General features: G+C 26.4%; 1 protein-coding gene across 1 annotated transcript in view; it reads left to right on the plus strand.

Annotated features, from left to right (window-relative positions):
* Window positions 1-5,472: 5,472 nt before the first annotated feature.
* The window catches only part of LOC107450611 (gamma-aminobutyric acid receptor subunit beta), a 410,218-nt gene continuing 396,442 nt past the window's right edge, over window positions 5,473-19,248 (plus strand). The window contains exon 1 of the mRNA XM_071187317.2: window positions 5,473-5,833. Within this exon, the coding sequence (XP_071043418.2) occupies window positions 5,724-5,833 (110 nt within the window). The 5' untranslated portion in view covers window positions 5,473-5,723. The remainder of the gene's footprint in view (window positions 5,834-19,248) is intronic.

Raw genomic sequence — 19,248 nt, forward strand, 5'->3', positions numbered from 1 at the left:
AGCTAACTTTATTCGCGTAACTACTTTGGCAGTTTCATTTCCTACAAAAATGTAATATTCAGTTTCAAAACAAAGAAAAAAATCTGAAAAGTGTTTCCAGTTAATCATTTATTTTAAAAAATTAACAAACTTTTCTTGAATAAGGAATGTTTAAACTATTCATTAGTTTAAAATATTTCTTATTTCAAAATGGTCTAACGTCTTCCCCAAGCATTCTATTACTCTATTTGCTAAGCAAAATGTTATGTATTTTTTGCAGTTCAGTATTTTTCCTTCTGTTGTACATAATTGTATATTGTACATTGTGATATGAAAAATTTGGTGGATGTTAATTAATTCTTGCAGGGCTTATTGTTTCTGTATTTAATGGTATGAATTTATTATAAATAACAAGATTTAATGACATAATTTTATAAAATAACTATATTAAACATTTATGAAAGTTGAATTTTTATTCCAACATTTGATAAACCCTAACATTTGTTAGAATAGTATTCGAAGACCTTAAGAGTTAGAATAAGATTCTAATCCCTTAACAGTCAGATAATTATTGAAGCTAGATTTTCCTATCAAATGAATATGATAATATATTTTTTTACCATAGATAGTTACACTGTAAAAACTTTGGTGTAATACCCATACGAATCTGGTGTTATATAAATGATTATGGTGAAAAATAAATTTTGTGTTGAAAGTTTCGACTAAATAATTTCGATCGTCTTGTTGGATTTATTTGGCAAACTGCTCATACAAACAGTTATGAAATGTATCATTGTTTCTAGTTGTATAATAAAGACATTTATGCTCTCATACGATTTACATAAATCTGTCATTTGTGTAAAATAATTTTATAACATCTATATATTACTCAAAAAATAATAATAAAATTATGAACATTTAACTTCTATTTGCATCGGCTTTGTACGAATTCATATTAATATTCTGTCTGTGATGTGTATGTTTGATTAAAAAACTAATTTTTTTAAGAAATATTGCAGATAAGAATCCTAAATTTATGATTATTACTTTTCGTTTATGGTAAAAGTAATTTACTGAATCTTGTGTATCAAATCTTGTGCATCTGCAATTATAAATTTTAGTGTTACTGTATAATTAACATGGTGGCAGTTACATTTCACCAAGTAATCTAAAAGAACAGTCATAAGGTGCTTCACAATACCAGGAACTATCCTTCGTTTTGGTGCAGTAGAACACAAAGTGAAATGCAATTTCAAATCATCTATTTAAATAAATTGAAATAATCTATTTGCATAAAAAAAATTTACTCGGAAAAAAATTATTTAATTACATGTATAGAAAATAGATTTTAATATGTCACTTATATAAAATAATTTTATAACATTTTTCTTTCAGTCACATTAGTTTTGTGCGAATTCATATTAATATTCTGTCTGTGATGCTTATGTTTGATTAAAAAACCCATTTCATTTTTAGAAATATTAAGAATCTTAAATTTATGATTATTGCTTTTTGTTTATCGTAAAAGTAACTTTACTGAATCTTGTGTATCACATCTTAATGTAATTATAAATTTTAGAGTTACTGAATAAGAAACTTGTTGGAAATTACTTTTCGCCAAGTATATCAATCTATATATCACTCAGTCAAGGTATTTCACAAAAACCAGGAACTCTCCTTGGTTTTGGCATAGTGGAATACTTAGTGAAACACTACTTTGATTTTAAGTAGTTACCACCATTTTTTGGAGTTCAGATACATGAAAATTGTTTACAATGTAGAATATTCTATTTTTGAAAAAAAGTAAAATTTTGAAGTTATTTCATCTGTTTGCATAAATATTAGTTATTTGTATTGATCAAAATATCTCAAGTGTAGTTTTATTTGATTTGGAATTTTAAAATCCATCTTATACTTTGGGAAATTTTTAAATTTTGTTTAGTTGACGAATGCAATTACCGTTAATAATCTTTAAAATAATAATAATTTACTTTCTTTTTCCTTAACTTAAAAAAAATATCGCATATAACATACAAGCAAGAAAATACGTATATATTAGAGTTAAAAAAAGTTAATACAATATAAAGTTAAAATTACGTACCTCTAAATATCTATTGTTTTAATTTCATACATTCATTTATCATTGTTCTGGATTAAATTTTAATTTGCATTTCTGTAGTTTCTTTGAATTATTAATAGTATTTTACATAATTTTTTAGAACATGTTTATTGTTTTTTCAAGAAACTTCATTGTTAAAAACTTCATGTTTAATATGAGAATATTGTTAAAACTAGTTAATTTTATAGATAACTATGTTAATATTCCAAATGTAGAAATTGATAAATTTATAATTTTTCTAATTAAGTAAAAAAATTGATGCATGTTACAAACAACACATTATGAGAAAGTTAACACAGGTTAAGCATGCGTGTCAAATTTCAATTGTTTTTCTTATGTCGTGTAAAAGTCATTCTTTTGATAAGCACATTGATAATTGCAGTAAGAGCAAAATTTTTAAACGAAAAATCTAAATTTCAGTTTTGCATCATAACGGATGAAAAAATAAATTTTAATTAACATTTTAATAAAATAATTCTCGGTTTTCTTTTGTTTGTTGTTGTTGATTTTTCAATTTTTATTGCATCACACTAACATTTGTTTGCTTAACGTAAACAAGAACATTTGTTTAACATATACAAGAACATTTGTTTAATATAAACAGAACCAATTGAAGTCTACGTACATCACATATGAAATGCGATTAAACTGTGGAAATGAAAAAAAAAATCATATCAAATCATTGGATTTAGAACTGTTTTTCATTTTTATGCATTTAAATAAGCAGTTTTACTTTAGCTTAAAGTTAGTAAAATATACAGCAATATTACATTTATTTATGCACTAACCTATAGTTGAAAAACAAGTTGCTTCTGTTTAATAAAAATTCAACTACTTTTCTATTTAATGAAATCCTTTCCCATGAAAAAGTCCCTGTACTTAAACTCAATTGCTTTGTAAATTATTTGTTAGTTTTTAAAGCCCGAAACTCAAACAATAAGGATTAGAAATAACTTGAATTACACATAAACAGATTCAACATAAAACTGGAGTACTCTATCTTTTTTCAAACAATAAAATTGCTGCTTAAAATGTGTGGATATGGCGAAAAAAATAATTAAAGGCTTGCTTTACATCATAATTATTTTAATTTTAAGATAACTCTGATACCATAAATATGCCGAAATATCAATATTTATTTTAAATTGTTCAATTTTAAATAAAAAATGTGATTGAATAAATTGAGTAAAACTTTACATAACAAATATATCTGATTTATGTTTTAAAAACATTTAAACTTGAACATGACTTATTTACCTATTAAAGGTATTTCAGCAACATGATCATCCTGAAATCATAACGTTGAGTAGAAAATGAAAAAACTGTGATTTTTAAAAGCATTTGCCGCCGTTGTATATAATTAAATCACTATCTCTTATTAGCTGACGCGAAATTAAAAATACTTGAAAGAAAATCACAACAAATATACACAGCTTCGTTTCTTAATTCATCAAATGAAGAGGAAAGAGTAATGAAGTTTTATGTTAATAATAGGCATTCGAATCTTAGTCACAATGTTATGTATTATAAGAGAAGATACTCATAAATGTTAGTTGTCAGATGGATTTTAATTATTTTAAATGTTATTATATGTTATTTCTGGTATAAAAATATTCTAGGTATTATTATAATAATACGAGCATTTCATTACTTTTATTTATAATAAGACTCTTTTTATACAAAGATTTTGATTTCGAATATATACGCTGAGTACGAAAATATGGTTAAAATTACAAAAATATGGTTAAATTTACCGTGTTTTTGGTTGTATGGGAGCACCAAAAAATCTCCGGTAATTATTACCAAAGCGCTTTGGTAATTTTTTCTGAAATATTTCGGTTATAATTTTGGTAAAATTAATTATAAACAAGGTTTTATAACACGCTATAAAATTTGTTAAATGTAGTAAAATTTGGTAATTTTGTCAAGATACCTTAGAGCAGGACATAGAACTATTTATTAGTTAATTAAGGTTAAATTTACTTTTCAGTTTCGTATTTTTACTAAATGTGTAGTTATAAGAATTATAATTTAGAAACTCAGAATTTTTTGTAAACGGTTACCTTATGAACAAAAAATAAATAAAGTATATTTAATACCGCATATTTCGGTTTTATTACCAAAATCATTTTTTTTTCTTTTACTAGAATTTTTAATTTTACTCATTGTAATTGCAGTATGAGAAATATATTAAAAAAATCAACACATGAAATAAGTTTGTTTTATAAGAATAACACAAACCATTTACGTTTTTAGCTTTCTCAGAGACATCAGGAGAAGTATAAATTTGTCATCTTAAAAATCCATTTTCGAGATTTAATTTTCTCATTTCTTTCGTTTGAAATCTTTATTTCCCAGCATTTTTCGTTAATCTTCTAAAAGTTTCACTTTTAAGCACTTTATACGATAATTGACTTAATTGAACCACAGATGTGCATTTAAATATATCTGGGGTTTGCGGGATTAAGCTGGAAATTAATTCTTTCAATATTTCACTATTTGAATACTTTATTTTAATTTTGTTTCAAGTTGCTGTCAGTAGCTTTAAACTAATGTGACTTTGTTTCAGTTTGAAATAAATTTTTAATGACACTTTATATGCAACAAAAGATTTAGACGAAGACAGTTTATATTTATAAAAAACTGGAAATATAGCAACAATTGTTAGTAATTATTTTTTATTCGGCTGTTCTTTTTTACTTATTTTCTTTATTTTAACATATATGCTAAAAATTAATTGAAATGATAAACCCTGATAATTAAAGTTATTATGGAATCAGTCGAGGAAAATAATCCTTCGATGTAAATTCAAGATATAATTTTAAACAGTTTTTTCATTTTTTTTTAAATATCCGTAGTTGAACAGCCGATCTAATTTTGGATTTATGACTACTAATGTTCAACTCCGTGGCCTTGTAATTTTTGAACCAATCCAGAAGACAAGGAAACTCCGAGATCAGTACCCCCAGAGGTATAATTTGTTATGGGAAAGTGGAGGACTTTGTGATTCCACAGATTTAACGTGCATCAATCGCCATTTACTACACGGTGAGTCTTCGGCCGGTGGGGATCGAATCCACGAACTCTTGGACATGGGCCCAGCGCCCTATCAGCCAGGCTGTCACGGCCCAACATTTTTTATTCGAAAACATTAAAAAAAAAAAAACATTTTATGAGCCTAATCCTACAATATTTTCTTTTAATTTCTGGAGAAGAGAGAATAGTAGCCAAAAGTTAGTCGTCGTAAAATAATCAAATGATGATTGGAATACTGACGTTAAACATGGCCGCTTTAGTTCAGTTCGTTTTACAACATGAAACTTCGGTTGGCGAAGTCTTGGCGCTGTTAGAATATGCTGTATTTACAAGTTGCTAAGCAAGCGGCAACCCTAAGGAGCTCAGTGTTGGTTGATTCCCCTAAGTGTTCGGTTGCCCCGGTCCTTCCCGCCCTTCCATATCGCATGTGCGAATGCCCGCGCTGTGTGTCCTAGTGGTAGCAGTTCGTAGAAGCAATTGAACTGATAGGGCGCTTTTCACTGCTTAAAGCTGGACAAAGTTTTGCGGCTTAAAATTTGTGAGAGGAGACCTTCAAAACAAGGAGACATGCGGTAGGAGGTCAAAGGTAATGTGGGTGGAAGCAATCGCTTCGGCGATGATAAGAGTTTGGCTGTGTCTCGTCCCCGTCCTCTTGACGGTGGTACCGGGACCAGCGGCACCGGCTGGTCCGGCGACTGGGTGAGTTTTATATTTCTCGCATATATGTTGATTGCTTACACTAAAGTCTTTTGCTATTCACCCTAAAATTTAAACAAACAGAAAAAAAGAATCATTCAAATATCTGCTTCTTAAAAAAAGCGTTATTTAAAGTCAGTTTAAAAATAATTTTAACACACATACTTATCCCATTTTCCTTTGTTACAACTTGATAAAGAATTTTGGCATGTATGCAAGTAACAGTAGTGCCATTATCAGTATTAGATTTTATTTCAAAGAAAATTCTACTTGCTTTCTGAAGCTTCTAGATATAAGTAGTTTATAAGATTCAAAAATTATATAATAAATAAGGAAAAAAATATTGCTCTATATTTTGATGTTAAATGTTTAAAATATATCATGGTCGTTAGCAGTTTTTACAGCTTATATTTTTATCTTTAAATTTATATTCAACTTAAAATATTTTTTTTGATTATTTTAATGTTGTTGAAATCTAATCTAACATGCTAACTCTATTTTAAACGAAATACAAGCTATACGCATATGTTGAAATCTCGTAAAGAAATTAAATTAAATTACATAATTGTTTGAGACGTTTTAAATAATTTGAAAATAAGAACAACATTTAAAATTTTATCTCAATTTTCTCTTTTAAATTGACCAGTTCTGATTTTTACAACATATGCTTACTTTTATCATTTTGATGAAAATACACAGTATCCAATTTTATATCAAAAGTATAATTAAGAGATAATACAATAAATAAACAGATTTTACAACATTTCACTCGAAACAATTTTGCATAGAAAACTACTAGTATTATGGTATTTCCAAATACTTAACAAGTTTACATAAAAGATTTAAAACTTCAAAGAGATATTCAACATTTTGTTGCCACAATACAACAGCCTATAATTTTTTATTGAAAAAACTCTTTATTTTTCAAAATTAGCCTATTAATATAATATGTAAAAGTATGTTAGTTTTAGTAGCGATTTTTAAATTCAAACTTAGGAAATCTAAATTGAAACTGAACCTGTTACCTATGGCACATATATATTTTGATTAAATTTGATTAAGGTTTAGATTGTGTTTGGATAATATATTCAGTTTTTATATTTAAGGTGTATTATACGTATGCTGTAGTAGTTGAATATTTATTGCATCATTTTTCTAAATTTTTGTATTGTTATTGAGTTTGTGGCTCAATTCAAAATACAATGATTAATTCAATGTAAGTATTTATTTATTTAATTCTATAATTTTGTATCAAAATTATTAAGATAATAATAAATAATAATAAAAGTCAAAGGATTTTTTGAGTCAAAAGTATTCGGAATTTTAGGATTTCCAGTTAACTGGTATATTTAAAATTTTTTTAATAATATCCTTATTATTGAAACACAAAAAGTAAATAATAAACAGGTAAATTATTCCAGCAGTTAAGAATAAAGTATTAAATAATGATTTAATTATTCTTTTAATACTTAGAAGTAGAAAATAAAATTTTATTTTTGATACCGATTGCTCTACAAAAAGCAAACTCTGCGTTCAATATCATTGATACTTTTTTATTTTTATTTAAAAAAAATTGCATTCAGCTTTTTTCATTATCTTGTTTTCAACTTTTTTTTCTTTTAATGCATAATTATAAAGCTTTTTTATAAAAAATATTTTTTCCTGCTTTATTCTTATGTTGCACTTTTATTATAGTTAATTCTTATGTTTATATTTTCTTCACAGTTAAAAGATGAATTCTGTTGTAATGCTTTTATTTTGTCGCCGGAAAGAGTTTGTTCCTTATTTTGTTATTTATGTATTTCAAATTACTCAAAATATTAATAAAAATGTGCTATTTATAAAACTGAGTTATGTTACATTATTATGAAAAAACACATAAATCTGAAATCAAACAATATCAAACAAATATAATCAAAATCTAAACAATTAAAGCAGCTTTTAAAACAATTAAAGCAGAATAGGTATTAGAATTATTAAAATATGTTATGTAACATATATTTTCTTAAATCTGTGAAGAAAAAATCATTTTTGTGAAATTTGTATAATTTTTTTTAATGTATAATAATATTTTCGACAGTGCATATGCGCACTCGGTAGTTGGCTTTGTACTGAAAAATGTTTCTTTTCTAAGAACTGGAAAATGCTCTTTTTTGATTTTGAAATTAAATTGCTAACTACCTCACTATATATGTATATGGGCAAATCTCTAGAACCTTTAACTTTTGATAATAAAAAAAATTGGAGAAAATAATAGGCACACTATTTTTACACCTCCAGAATTGTTTGAAAATTTATGAAACATCAGAAAATAATCGTGAACATCGAAAATTTTGATGCCTTTATAAGTATAAATGAAAAATAAAAATTTTTGAATTTTCCACATTTACCCTCTATTTTTCATCAAAAATTATTAGCATCATAAATAAATTGAAAAATTTTAATATTAAGTTAAATTGTTATAAAATGTATAAAAAGGCTTACTTTAATTATTTTCAGTCCAAAAATATCTTCAATTAGTAAAACATAGGGAAAAAACTAATTTCTGATTTGTTAAATTCAATTAATTAATCTTAAGGTTACGGTTTGACAGGGTTACGGTCTGGACAACCTAGGGAATAGACCGAAAACTTTACTCTGATGCAACGCAATGCGATGCACACAACACTGAAAATAAATTGGGCAATGACAAACGTGTGCTCAAAATTTTGATTAATCTTAACATTTTCATTTTAGATCTGCGACTGGTTACGGTCTTGATATCGTTACTGTTACCTCACCGAATGACTGTTTGTGATATATTCGATTAATTTATAATTACAACAAATAAAATTTTTTATCTATAATAATGATACACGTTTGTTCTACTTTAAATAAGCTTTTGGAATTTCACTAACATAAAATAAGCAGAATTGGATTGTATACCTTTTTTTTTCAATTTTCGATGGCTACGGTTAGAAGTGCCAAAATTTGGAGACAAACTTTAAGTGTTTGCAAACGTCCATATTCACGAAAAATATCATTCAGGAAGATATGAAAGTACAGCTGAGCTACTAAATGATGTTTTTAGTGATTTTCAGTTTTTTTTTAAACAGAATACATATTGAAAAAAAAATTAAAAGTATGTTAAACACTCTTAGCGACTCTCATGAAAAGCTGTCAAATGTTGGATTGAAGTAAGAAATGAAAGCCAAAGGCAAGTCACTCGCGATCAAAACTAAACGCATCTTAAAGTTAGTAATGCATAGTTATTCCTGTAATTTTATTAGAATTAATTTTCCCTTATTATGTTATATATTTATAAGAAAAGTTTGAAGACACATAAGTTAAAGGTTCTTGAGATTTGCCCATATATATATAGTATATATATATATATATATATATATATATATATATATATATATATATATATATATATATATATATATATATATATATATATATATATATATATATATATATATATATATATACATACATTACTTTGCATTTGCATAATCATTTTTAAGAGATAATTGGTTTACGAGAATTTGTTTGAAGATATAGAAAAAATTTAAACAAATGTATTTTATAAAAGGAAACGTATATATTGACGTATCTTTTTAAAAAAAAGCCTTTATTGTATCTTGCATTTATTACTGCATTCATTATATGCTTGCATGAATTGTTTAAAAATTTTTTTCTGTGAATTTCATTGACTTCAAATTGCATTATTATTTTAACTTAGCATTCATAGAATAATAAAATGTTTTCATTATTCTGTTTGTTCATCATGTGTATGTTAATAATATTGAGCTGGAATTGAAGGCGTTTATTTTGCTTTTAGAAACAGAATATGTTATACATGAGCACTTTTTTTTTTCTTCTCTGTTTTGCTGTATGGAAAAAAAAATATTTATTTATTATTGCATTCTTTTTACTACCTTATCTGGCGTAATCATAACACTAACTAAGAAACTAAATTCGACAGAAACTTTTATGCTGTCTAAACTATCATACCATTTGATTGATAGTTTTTTATTTGTAAATTTTGAAATTAGGAGATTGTCATATTCGGTAACTTGTGACAATAGTAGTTTAGTCTGGAGAGCAATTAAATTTCGGATTTATTAACGTCAATTTTGCATGTTTCATTTTTTTCCGAAAATCCGCAATTAAAAAACTTGTAAATATTAAACCTTAGAAAATATCATCATTAACTTAAGGGTATAAAATGTTGCTAATAATTTATTATTGAAGTAGTGATCGAAATCTTTTGATTTATTACTGTTGAAAGAGCTATTTTTGTACGAAAAAACATAAATAATAATAGAAAAATGCAAACACAATTTGTAATTTGATTTTACAGGAACTAATTAATCGATTTCGCAATGAATTAGGATTCTTGTTTGTGAAATGCCATGAATCCAATTATGCAAGTGAATCAGCTCGCATCTTTTTTTAAGATTTTCTTTTAATCACTAAATTTGTTTTATTCTTATAAAAATACATTTATATAATTTTTTAGGCTGATTTACAACCGTGCCTTGATTATACGACTGCAATTTTTTTTTATATTTTGAAAAAAATACATTTTTTAGCTCTGGAGGTATTTCTTCATTTTCATTTCTTAATTTTTTTTATTACTTGAAAAGTGTAACTCTACATCAATGTATTCATTCTGTATGTTATAAAACCTTTATAACAGCGAAATTATTAATAGCCTATAAAATGCTATGTTGATGCCTAATATTGACAAAACTTTGCAAGCGGAATTAGCAATATAGGATCACCTAAAAGGGGTAATTTTTTGGCTCCCAGAAAGAAACATTTGAACGGATAAAAATCATAAAAAAATGTATACTCCAGTGGTAAACATAGGCTCTAATACACAAAGATATAAAATTTTAAAGAATTTAAATTTAACACATTTGTAGAAGATTAAGGAAACCAAAACTAAACATATCGCTCATGGGCTGCAATAGCGGCACAACTCAAAAAATCATTGAGATAAGTGGGTTCAAAGTTTTCATTGCTAAGGAAAATGCATAAGAAATGCTTTAGTTTGCTTAGACGAAGATTACCTCGAAGTTGATTTATGAGTTGTGCTAGTATTGCCTGCTGAAAAGAATGTGTATTTTCATATTTACAGCAGTTTCTAGTCCAAAACGCGTGTTTTTTTTAGTTGTGCCACTATTGCAGCCCATCAGCGATATATTAAAAATAATTATTTAATAAACTATGAAATAACCAACAAAAATATTTTATGTGTTTCTGTGGTATAGAAATAATGTGCCTGTAAGTTATGATGTCTACCGTAATCTTAATACATGCTTTAAGCATCAAATAATAATTTTTGTATACACAGCGATTCATAACCAAAAATTGTATTTTTTTAAGTCTATTGTTATGAGCACAAATTTGAAATACATTTTAGAAAATGTTAGCATACAATATAATAATTTGGTTGTAAAGAATGTTTGAGGTTACAATACATTTTTTAAGCTACTTGATTAAGAAAACTTCTTCACAAACATGGAGTAGAGATAAAATGTGATATATTTTAAGCACTCAAAATTACGATTTTCATTTTCAAGACTTGTCACAGGTAAATGCGATTTGAAAAATGTGATTGTGACTGAATGCGATTGAATGTGAACGTGACTGAAATAAAAGTTATTTGAATTATAAAACGTAAGTTGCTAACGAAAAAGGGAAAATGAAAGTGCAAATGAAAATTACAATTACCGCAGTAGCCGAAAATAAAACAAAAATTAAGATGAGTAAGTTAAACCACTGTTGTCGAGAGGGGAGAATCAGGGTAAAATGCATTTTCATGAGCTATGAAAAAGTGGTGATCTCGTTAACAAAGGAATCAGCATTCATATGAATAAAAAAAGATTCCAGGGAATTAAGATGAGCTGATGTGATTGAGGAGGAAATAATTTAAGCATTGTCTAAATAGAATGTACACCCAAAATTTCAATGACGTGCAACAATTGATGATTTATTGTATTTTTGATAAAGGAAATATCTATCGTGTTCACTAAGTCTAAATTTTAAAGCGTCTCTGGTGTTATCCGATGTACTCAAGGTAGGCAATGTAGACCAATTATTACAATGTAGACCCAAAATTACCATACATTTAGTCAAAAGTACGAAACTAAAAAGTAAATAATATAATAATGAACAAATGTTTTATGCCATGCTCTAAGATATCATGATAAAATTGCCAAATGTTAACCACATACTATATCAAATTTTAGCGTTTACTATTAAAATATATTTTTTTGTAAACGCTACTAAAATTCAACTAAAGCGCTTCTGTAAGATTGCTGAGTTTTTTTATGTTTCTATACTACCGGAAAAATTTTTACCTTTATCGTATTTTGGAAGATTTGATCATACATTCTTTCTCAGTGTAAATAATAGGTCTCTATTGTTTTGAACCAAGTTCATTGATTTAATTGATTTAATTTATTGATAAAATATGGAATTAGAAATAATCCAGAAGTCATTTTTCGATCGCTTTTCGTACAAGAATTACAATACTCGATTTTTGAGGCATAATCATCCTGTCTACGTGTTTTGTATTTCAACTAAAAATCTTACAAGGATTTAATTACTTAGTACTTACTTGCTGTCAGTATAAGTCATTAATAACGGAGAATTTGAATAACTTAATATAAACTTCTACTTAATATATTTTCTGTAAATCGACAGAAATTTGAGTTTTTTGCCTATTAGTTTAATCTCTCGATAATTTTTAGAAACCTTTGATTTTTTCGTTCATTTCCTCAATGAGCGAATTTATTTTACGGACCTTTTTTCAGCTGGTAAAAAAAATGTACATCATCAATAAATTATGTTTATTTATAATACTCATATTATAAACATATGCCTCTAAACTTTTATTTCCAATGATAAGATTTTTTTACCAATTTTTAATAACTTTAGGAAATGATTCTATCTTTCTTTATTATTTTTTTCCGATAAACTATATTCTTCTGTGATGTTTTGTGTTTAAAAAATAATAAATTTTAGTATCTATTCGGTTCCTTTAAAAGGGTGAAAAGCATCTTATAAGGTAATTAAAAACAATGACATAAGCGGTGACATGAGATTGGTAATAGGTTTACACTAGACGTTTTTTATTCGAAGGGTTTGATCCGCAGTGGCTCAAATTATAGAGCGCTCGCTTCCCAATGAGGTGGCCACGGTTTGAATCCCAATGATGTCTGGTTGACATGAATTTCGCATCTAGCTCTCACCGACCACTGTAAAAATATCTTCAGTGGTAGATTGGTCATGGGTTATTGTCAGGCTAATCGTGGGATGTATTCCTGGTTCTCCTCTCCCCATTTTATGCGAATGCTGTTTAATTCCATCATAAAAGTCATCCACGAAGGCAAATTTCACTCAATATTTGATCCAGGAGTTCACTTGTATTCTGGTTTGTGTTCAAAATTACAAGGTTTGGTGGTGAGCATTGGTAGTCGTAAACTCAGAATTGAGTCGGCTGTTCAACGCCTGTTATAAAATATAAAAATGATAATTAAAATCGAATGGTTTTATAAATATTTATTATTTTGTAGAAATAGGGAAATATAATTTTTTCTCTTCACTTGTTAAGGAAAAAATAATATTTATGTTTTCATATAAATATTTATCGAGAGTTAGATCAAAGTAAAATTTTTATTCTTCACGTATATTGTTAGCATTTTTACAAACAAGTCAGATTTGCCTGAAGTATAATTAATAGTATAGGAAATAGTTATTGCTTTTAAAACTATGACGAAATCTCTCATACTAATATAAATTCTATAATTATATCAACAAAAAATAAAAACATTCAACGCTTAACTAAAGTATTGTTTTTTTTACGCATAAAAAATGTCAGTATTTCCCGCAAAAGAGAAATTTTTTTCGAAAAAAAGCTTCAAAAACAATAAATGTTCAATTTTCATTCTAGTATAAACGTTAGAGTGAAAGTCTTTGGTCATAAATCGGATACCAATACCTGGCATTGAATCCCGGAAGAAAAGTTTTGATGTCAATGCGGAAAAAAAAGATAAAATACGAAAAGAAATGTTATGTAGCATTGTTCAAATGTAAAATACGATACATGAAAACTGGTCGAAGATTGTCTAACCACATAACGAGTGATCGATTGTTCTGCTAAATCGATATTCGAATAAATGACATTGGACTTAATAATGCTCCTAAGGAAAGGAAAAGCAACATTTTACAAAGCCATCGTGGAAAAATTTAGTTAATGTGTTGTATCAATGTTAAATAATATTTGAAGTCTCCACTAATAGGAAGTTAGAGGCCTCAGTTTGTTACTTAGAATCCGTGATGCTGCTTTTAATGTTGGTAATAATGCGTACGTGGCTTTATGTAGAAAATAGTCTCACCAAGTTTATTAAGAATCTTTCTCTTTTAAATATTAGAGGAAAAAAGTTGTTTAGTTTTTGCTTAATCTTAGTGTAAGCTTAATCTATATATATATATATAGTTACTCCAAGTTACAGTAATTACTCTATCTCATCTAACAGTATGGTCAAAGCCCTAGTCAGCGCCCTACACTTTTATTAGCCCTTTCTCTTCTTACTAGAAAAAAAAAATTAATCGAACTTATAGGAAAACAGCTTTAATAGCACTGCTTTAGGTTTCTTTTTAAGTTTACGTCAGTAGCTCTCAAAAATCTGAATTTCCAATATAACGACCATATTGAAACCTCTCTCTTTGACTAATATAATCTTTGCTGGTTAGAGAAGTTTTCCAAAACTGCTTAAATTCTCGTTGCAAATGTTGTTGCTGTATGGCGATACATTTAGTAGCTAAGTGCTATTTCTGCTTTCAAATTATATTTTATCTGAATTGTTTGTCTTTCTGAACTTAGACTAAGTAGTGATAAACTCTTAGCAAGGAAACAGAGCCAATCATCACACTGAGTTCGCGAGAGTAAATTTTAGTGGTATTTTAAACTAGTCCATTAATTACTTTAATATAAGTTTCAATAAAAGTTTTTTTGAGTAAAATATGTACTTTTTTATTGGAGGAATTTTTCTCACACTCACATTCCTATACTAAAGATTGATTTGTTATTGGATAACTGAAATTTCAACTACACTCATCAACATCAAATACATCAAAATAATTAAATGTATATGTATATAAACAAACATAGTTCATGGTTAGCAAGTTAAACAAAAATTTCATCAAATAAGTTTTTTCAAAAATTTGAACATACGCTGTTAAAAAATTAGTATTCATTGTTCACTTTAGTATTCATTGCCATGTTGCACCAAAAATTATTATTCATTTGCTGCCTACATAAAATGAGGCTCAATTTTACCATATTTTGGTATTTTTACTAGCTCCAAAAATCAGTAGAAGATGGCACCCAAAAGTAGGTGCTTTGAAGAAACGGAACACCAATTTTTATTCTTTCTTTATTTTTTCTTTTGTAAAAGTAGAGGAAGGTTGCACCATTATTAGGTATTTTTAAAGAGCTCAAATGCAGGCCAAGGTATAGCTATTTACCCTAACAAAACTATTTCCGTAGGAAGTTATTTTATGACATACCTCTAACCATTTTATACCGTCAACCAAATTTAAAAAGGCACCATAAAAGAAATGAACTTTAATTCATGTAAATGAGCCTTATTTAACTAAATAAGTAGAAACTTGAAACAACATACATTAGTCTTCCCGATTCACCGAGACCGAATTGAAAAGAAAACATGGCGTCGTAAACAAATATCTTAGTTTACAGTCAACGTCAAAGTCTAGTGTCTTTTACCAAATTTTGGTTTAGTCAGTTGCACCGTGGACATATTTCTCGATCATAGTTCACAATTTATGGTGTAACTAAAATAAAATGGTCTTTCACTTAACTAAACTTTGGAACAATAAGAATATTTGTGCCAAATACTGGTTAAAGATTCACCGAGTTTTTTTACAGTGTATTATTCTGGATCAATTTTTTGTTGTTTTATGTTAGTGCAAGCATATTCGTTTATTCATAACAAAACTGATTTGAGCTTTAATTATGTAAGACAAACTTTTAATACCGAAAATTTATTCTAGATTGTGGTTTATGAAGGAGTCAAATACTGAAATTCGAATGATTTTAATTAAAGAAAATTTACTCGTAAATTAAAATGCGTGTTTAACTAATTGTCTGGTAAAAGTAATCTTGCACAATGCTATTTCAATTCAGTGGAGGAATTCATGGATGTGTTACATCTTTTAACTACTTAAAAAATACATGCAATTTGATTTGAAACTTTAGCTTTAGTGTAGTATTCGTGCAATTTAGTGCAGTTTTAAGAATTTCGAAGTATTGTATTCTTCTAACGTTATGTATTAATTTTGAATTTCGGTTTTCTTATCTCATTCATAGATGAAAATATTAAAACACGAAGACATTATGTTTTTTAAAAAAGGGTTGTTGCTTTATACAGATACACGTATTCATCTTGGAAATGCATGAAACATTTTAAAAACATTGAAAAAGTTTTTTTTCCTTTCATAAAATTTGCATTTTTGTTACAAGTTTTCAAAAAAGTGTACTAATATAGTTATTTATTTTCAATAATTATCTTATATATATATATATATATATATATATATATATATATATATATATATATATATATATATATATATATATATATATATATATATATATATATATATATATATATATATATATATATATATATATATATATATATATATATATATATATATATATATATATATATATATATATATATATTACTCATACATATATATATATACATATATATATATACATATATATATATACATATATATATATATATATATAATACATATATATATATATATATATCACTCAAATGCAACCCAAGGTATTGCTATTTACCATAACAAAACTATTTACCGTAGGAGGCTATTTTATGACATACCTCTATTTTATTCCTCCAACCAAATTTAAAAAGGTAACATAAAAGAAATGAACATTAATTCATGGAAATAAGCCATTTATATAACTAAATAAGTAGAAACATTGAAACAACATGCATTAGTCGTTGCGATACACCGAGACCGAGTTGTAAAGAAAACATGGTATCGTAAACAAATATCTCTAAATTTACAGTCACCTTCACAGTTTCGTGTATTTTTACCAAATTTTGATGCAGTCAGTTACACCTTAGAAATATTTCTCGATCATACTTCACAATTTACGGTGTAATTGAAATAAAATGATCTTTCATTGAACCAAACTTTGGGAAAATGCGAAACTTTCACCAAATACTGGTTTTAGATTTACCTGATTTGTTTGCAATATCTAAATAAAATAAAATAAATAACTCTTTTCAACTTTGTTAAATTGAAACATTAATTTTATTATGATTTAGAATAAAAATATTAGCTTTTAACATCAAAGTTGCATTAGTAGTATAAAATGAAGTATGGAAAGCTGCCATTGGTAAAATTTGTACAGCATAAATACATTCTAATTTCTTAACCTTAAGATAATCAGTAAGGCCCGGATTTTGATGACATTTGCATTTTATTGCATTTTTTGCATTTTTGGACATTTTTTGTCTTTTGGAGCATTTTTTTAGATTTATAGGGCATTTTGCTTTAAATTTTGGGGCGTGTTTTGCATTTTAATGCATTTTTTTAAGTTTTTTGTTAATTTTTTCCAATCTTTACTATTTTTTAATCAATTTTCATTATTACACTGGCTTCCAAACAATGAAGAAAATCTATGGAATATTAACAGGTGAGGCAAAATCTTTTCAAATTGAAGAAGAATTGTAAGTATGTGAGACCGTCTTTTTCAAGTACGCACCTATAACATCAGTAGACGTTGAAAGAAACTTCTACAGGAATGAAAATTTACTTTCAGACAAGAGACGTTCGTTTACATTTCAAATTATCAAAAAACATTTAATAATCCAATGTAATTCTGATATTTAGTAATATTATGAGATGGAAGTTGTTATATCCATTAAAGTTTCTATACAAAATAAAAATATTTTGGTGTCAATATATTTTCCTTTTTTTGTTATTTTAGGATATAAAACATATTTTTTAAACTTTAATGAACGTAGAACAAGTATTGCATTGCTTTATATTTTTTAAATGACTCATAATAATTTTAAAGACCGAAATATTTTTTAATTCAATATTTTTACTTTATTTAAGGCATTTTTTGTGCAATTTTTGCATTTTTAAGGGCATTTTCGGCACTTTTAAAGGGCATTTTTTGCACTTTTTAAGGGCATTAGTTGAGATTTTTTAGGTCATCAAAATCCGGGCTCTAATAATCAGTATGGTTTTCTTTCGTGGAGAAAAAATGAAAAATTGTTATTTTATTTATAACAGAGATATTATAAGAATATTTGTACGGTGTAATTAATATTGCACGTTCAAAATTAACTTCTCCTTAATTAAATAACTAAATAAAAATTTTCGGAAAATTCATATCAAGATAGATTTTACAAGTTAAAATATAAATCGAGATCTTCACCTCAGTACGTAATAATTTAGAAATTCACTAGATATTAGCTAACATTTTGTTTAATTAAAAATAAAAATTTTCTTGCGTGTTAGTTTTCCTTGAACATACAATAAACAATATATAAATTCAATATATTCAAAGAAAACCTTTAAAACAATATTTTAATTCAAATAAGTACTTTGAAATAAATAAAAAATTCAATGTCATAAATTAACGTGAAATTTTTTTTTGGAAACTTCTGATTTTGGATATGGCAGATATAAAAGGCCATTTAAATCGCAGAATTCTTCAGGAAATTGCGCTACAAAAGTTTTTTATTTGTAAGACCTATAAAGATCTTTTAAAAATCATAAAAATATGTATAGCCATAGCAAAAAGTATTTAATAAAGTACTTAATAAAGTAAATTTACAATGAGTGTGCATTTGATTCATGCAGTAAAAGCATCATTTGTAATAACTAAGATATTTGAGTACAAATCTTTATTACGTTTAAATCTGAAGCACAGTTATTAGATAATTGCAAATAGTTTTTATCTCGTAAATTTAAAAATGTAGGTAAAAACTAATTTCGTTATGCTTAATTTGATCGATTAATGTGTAATGTAAATTATGTTATATAATTGACAATAGGAAAAAATAAAGCTAATTTTGTCAAAGAATATCACTATTGTTGATTTAAATTAATTATATGCCTGCTTCTCATAAACTGAAAAGTTTTTATCAATTAATTCATTCAATTTTTTATGTATTTTTTATGTTATCCGTTTTCTTTAAAACTATTTCGCCAAAATCTCTCTATTTTATCTTAGTTTTCTATTTATAAAGAAGTTTTTATAAGTATTTCAAAAAAATATTGCATCTCATTAATTTTAGGAAAAAACATTATTGATTTTTGGGAATAAAAAATGTATC

The sequence above is a fragment of the Parasteatoda tepidariorum genome, chromosome 11 (assembly GCF_982258835.1).
Source record: "Parasteatoda tepidariorum strain Cologne lab strain chromosome 11, Ptep-v5.0, whole genome shotgun sequence".
NCBI classification, from domain to species: Eukaryota; Metazoa; Arthropoda; class Arachnida; order Araneae; family Theridiidae; genus Parasteatoda; species Parasteatoda tepidariorum.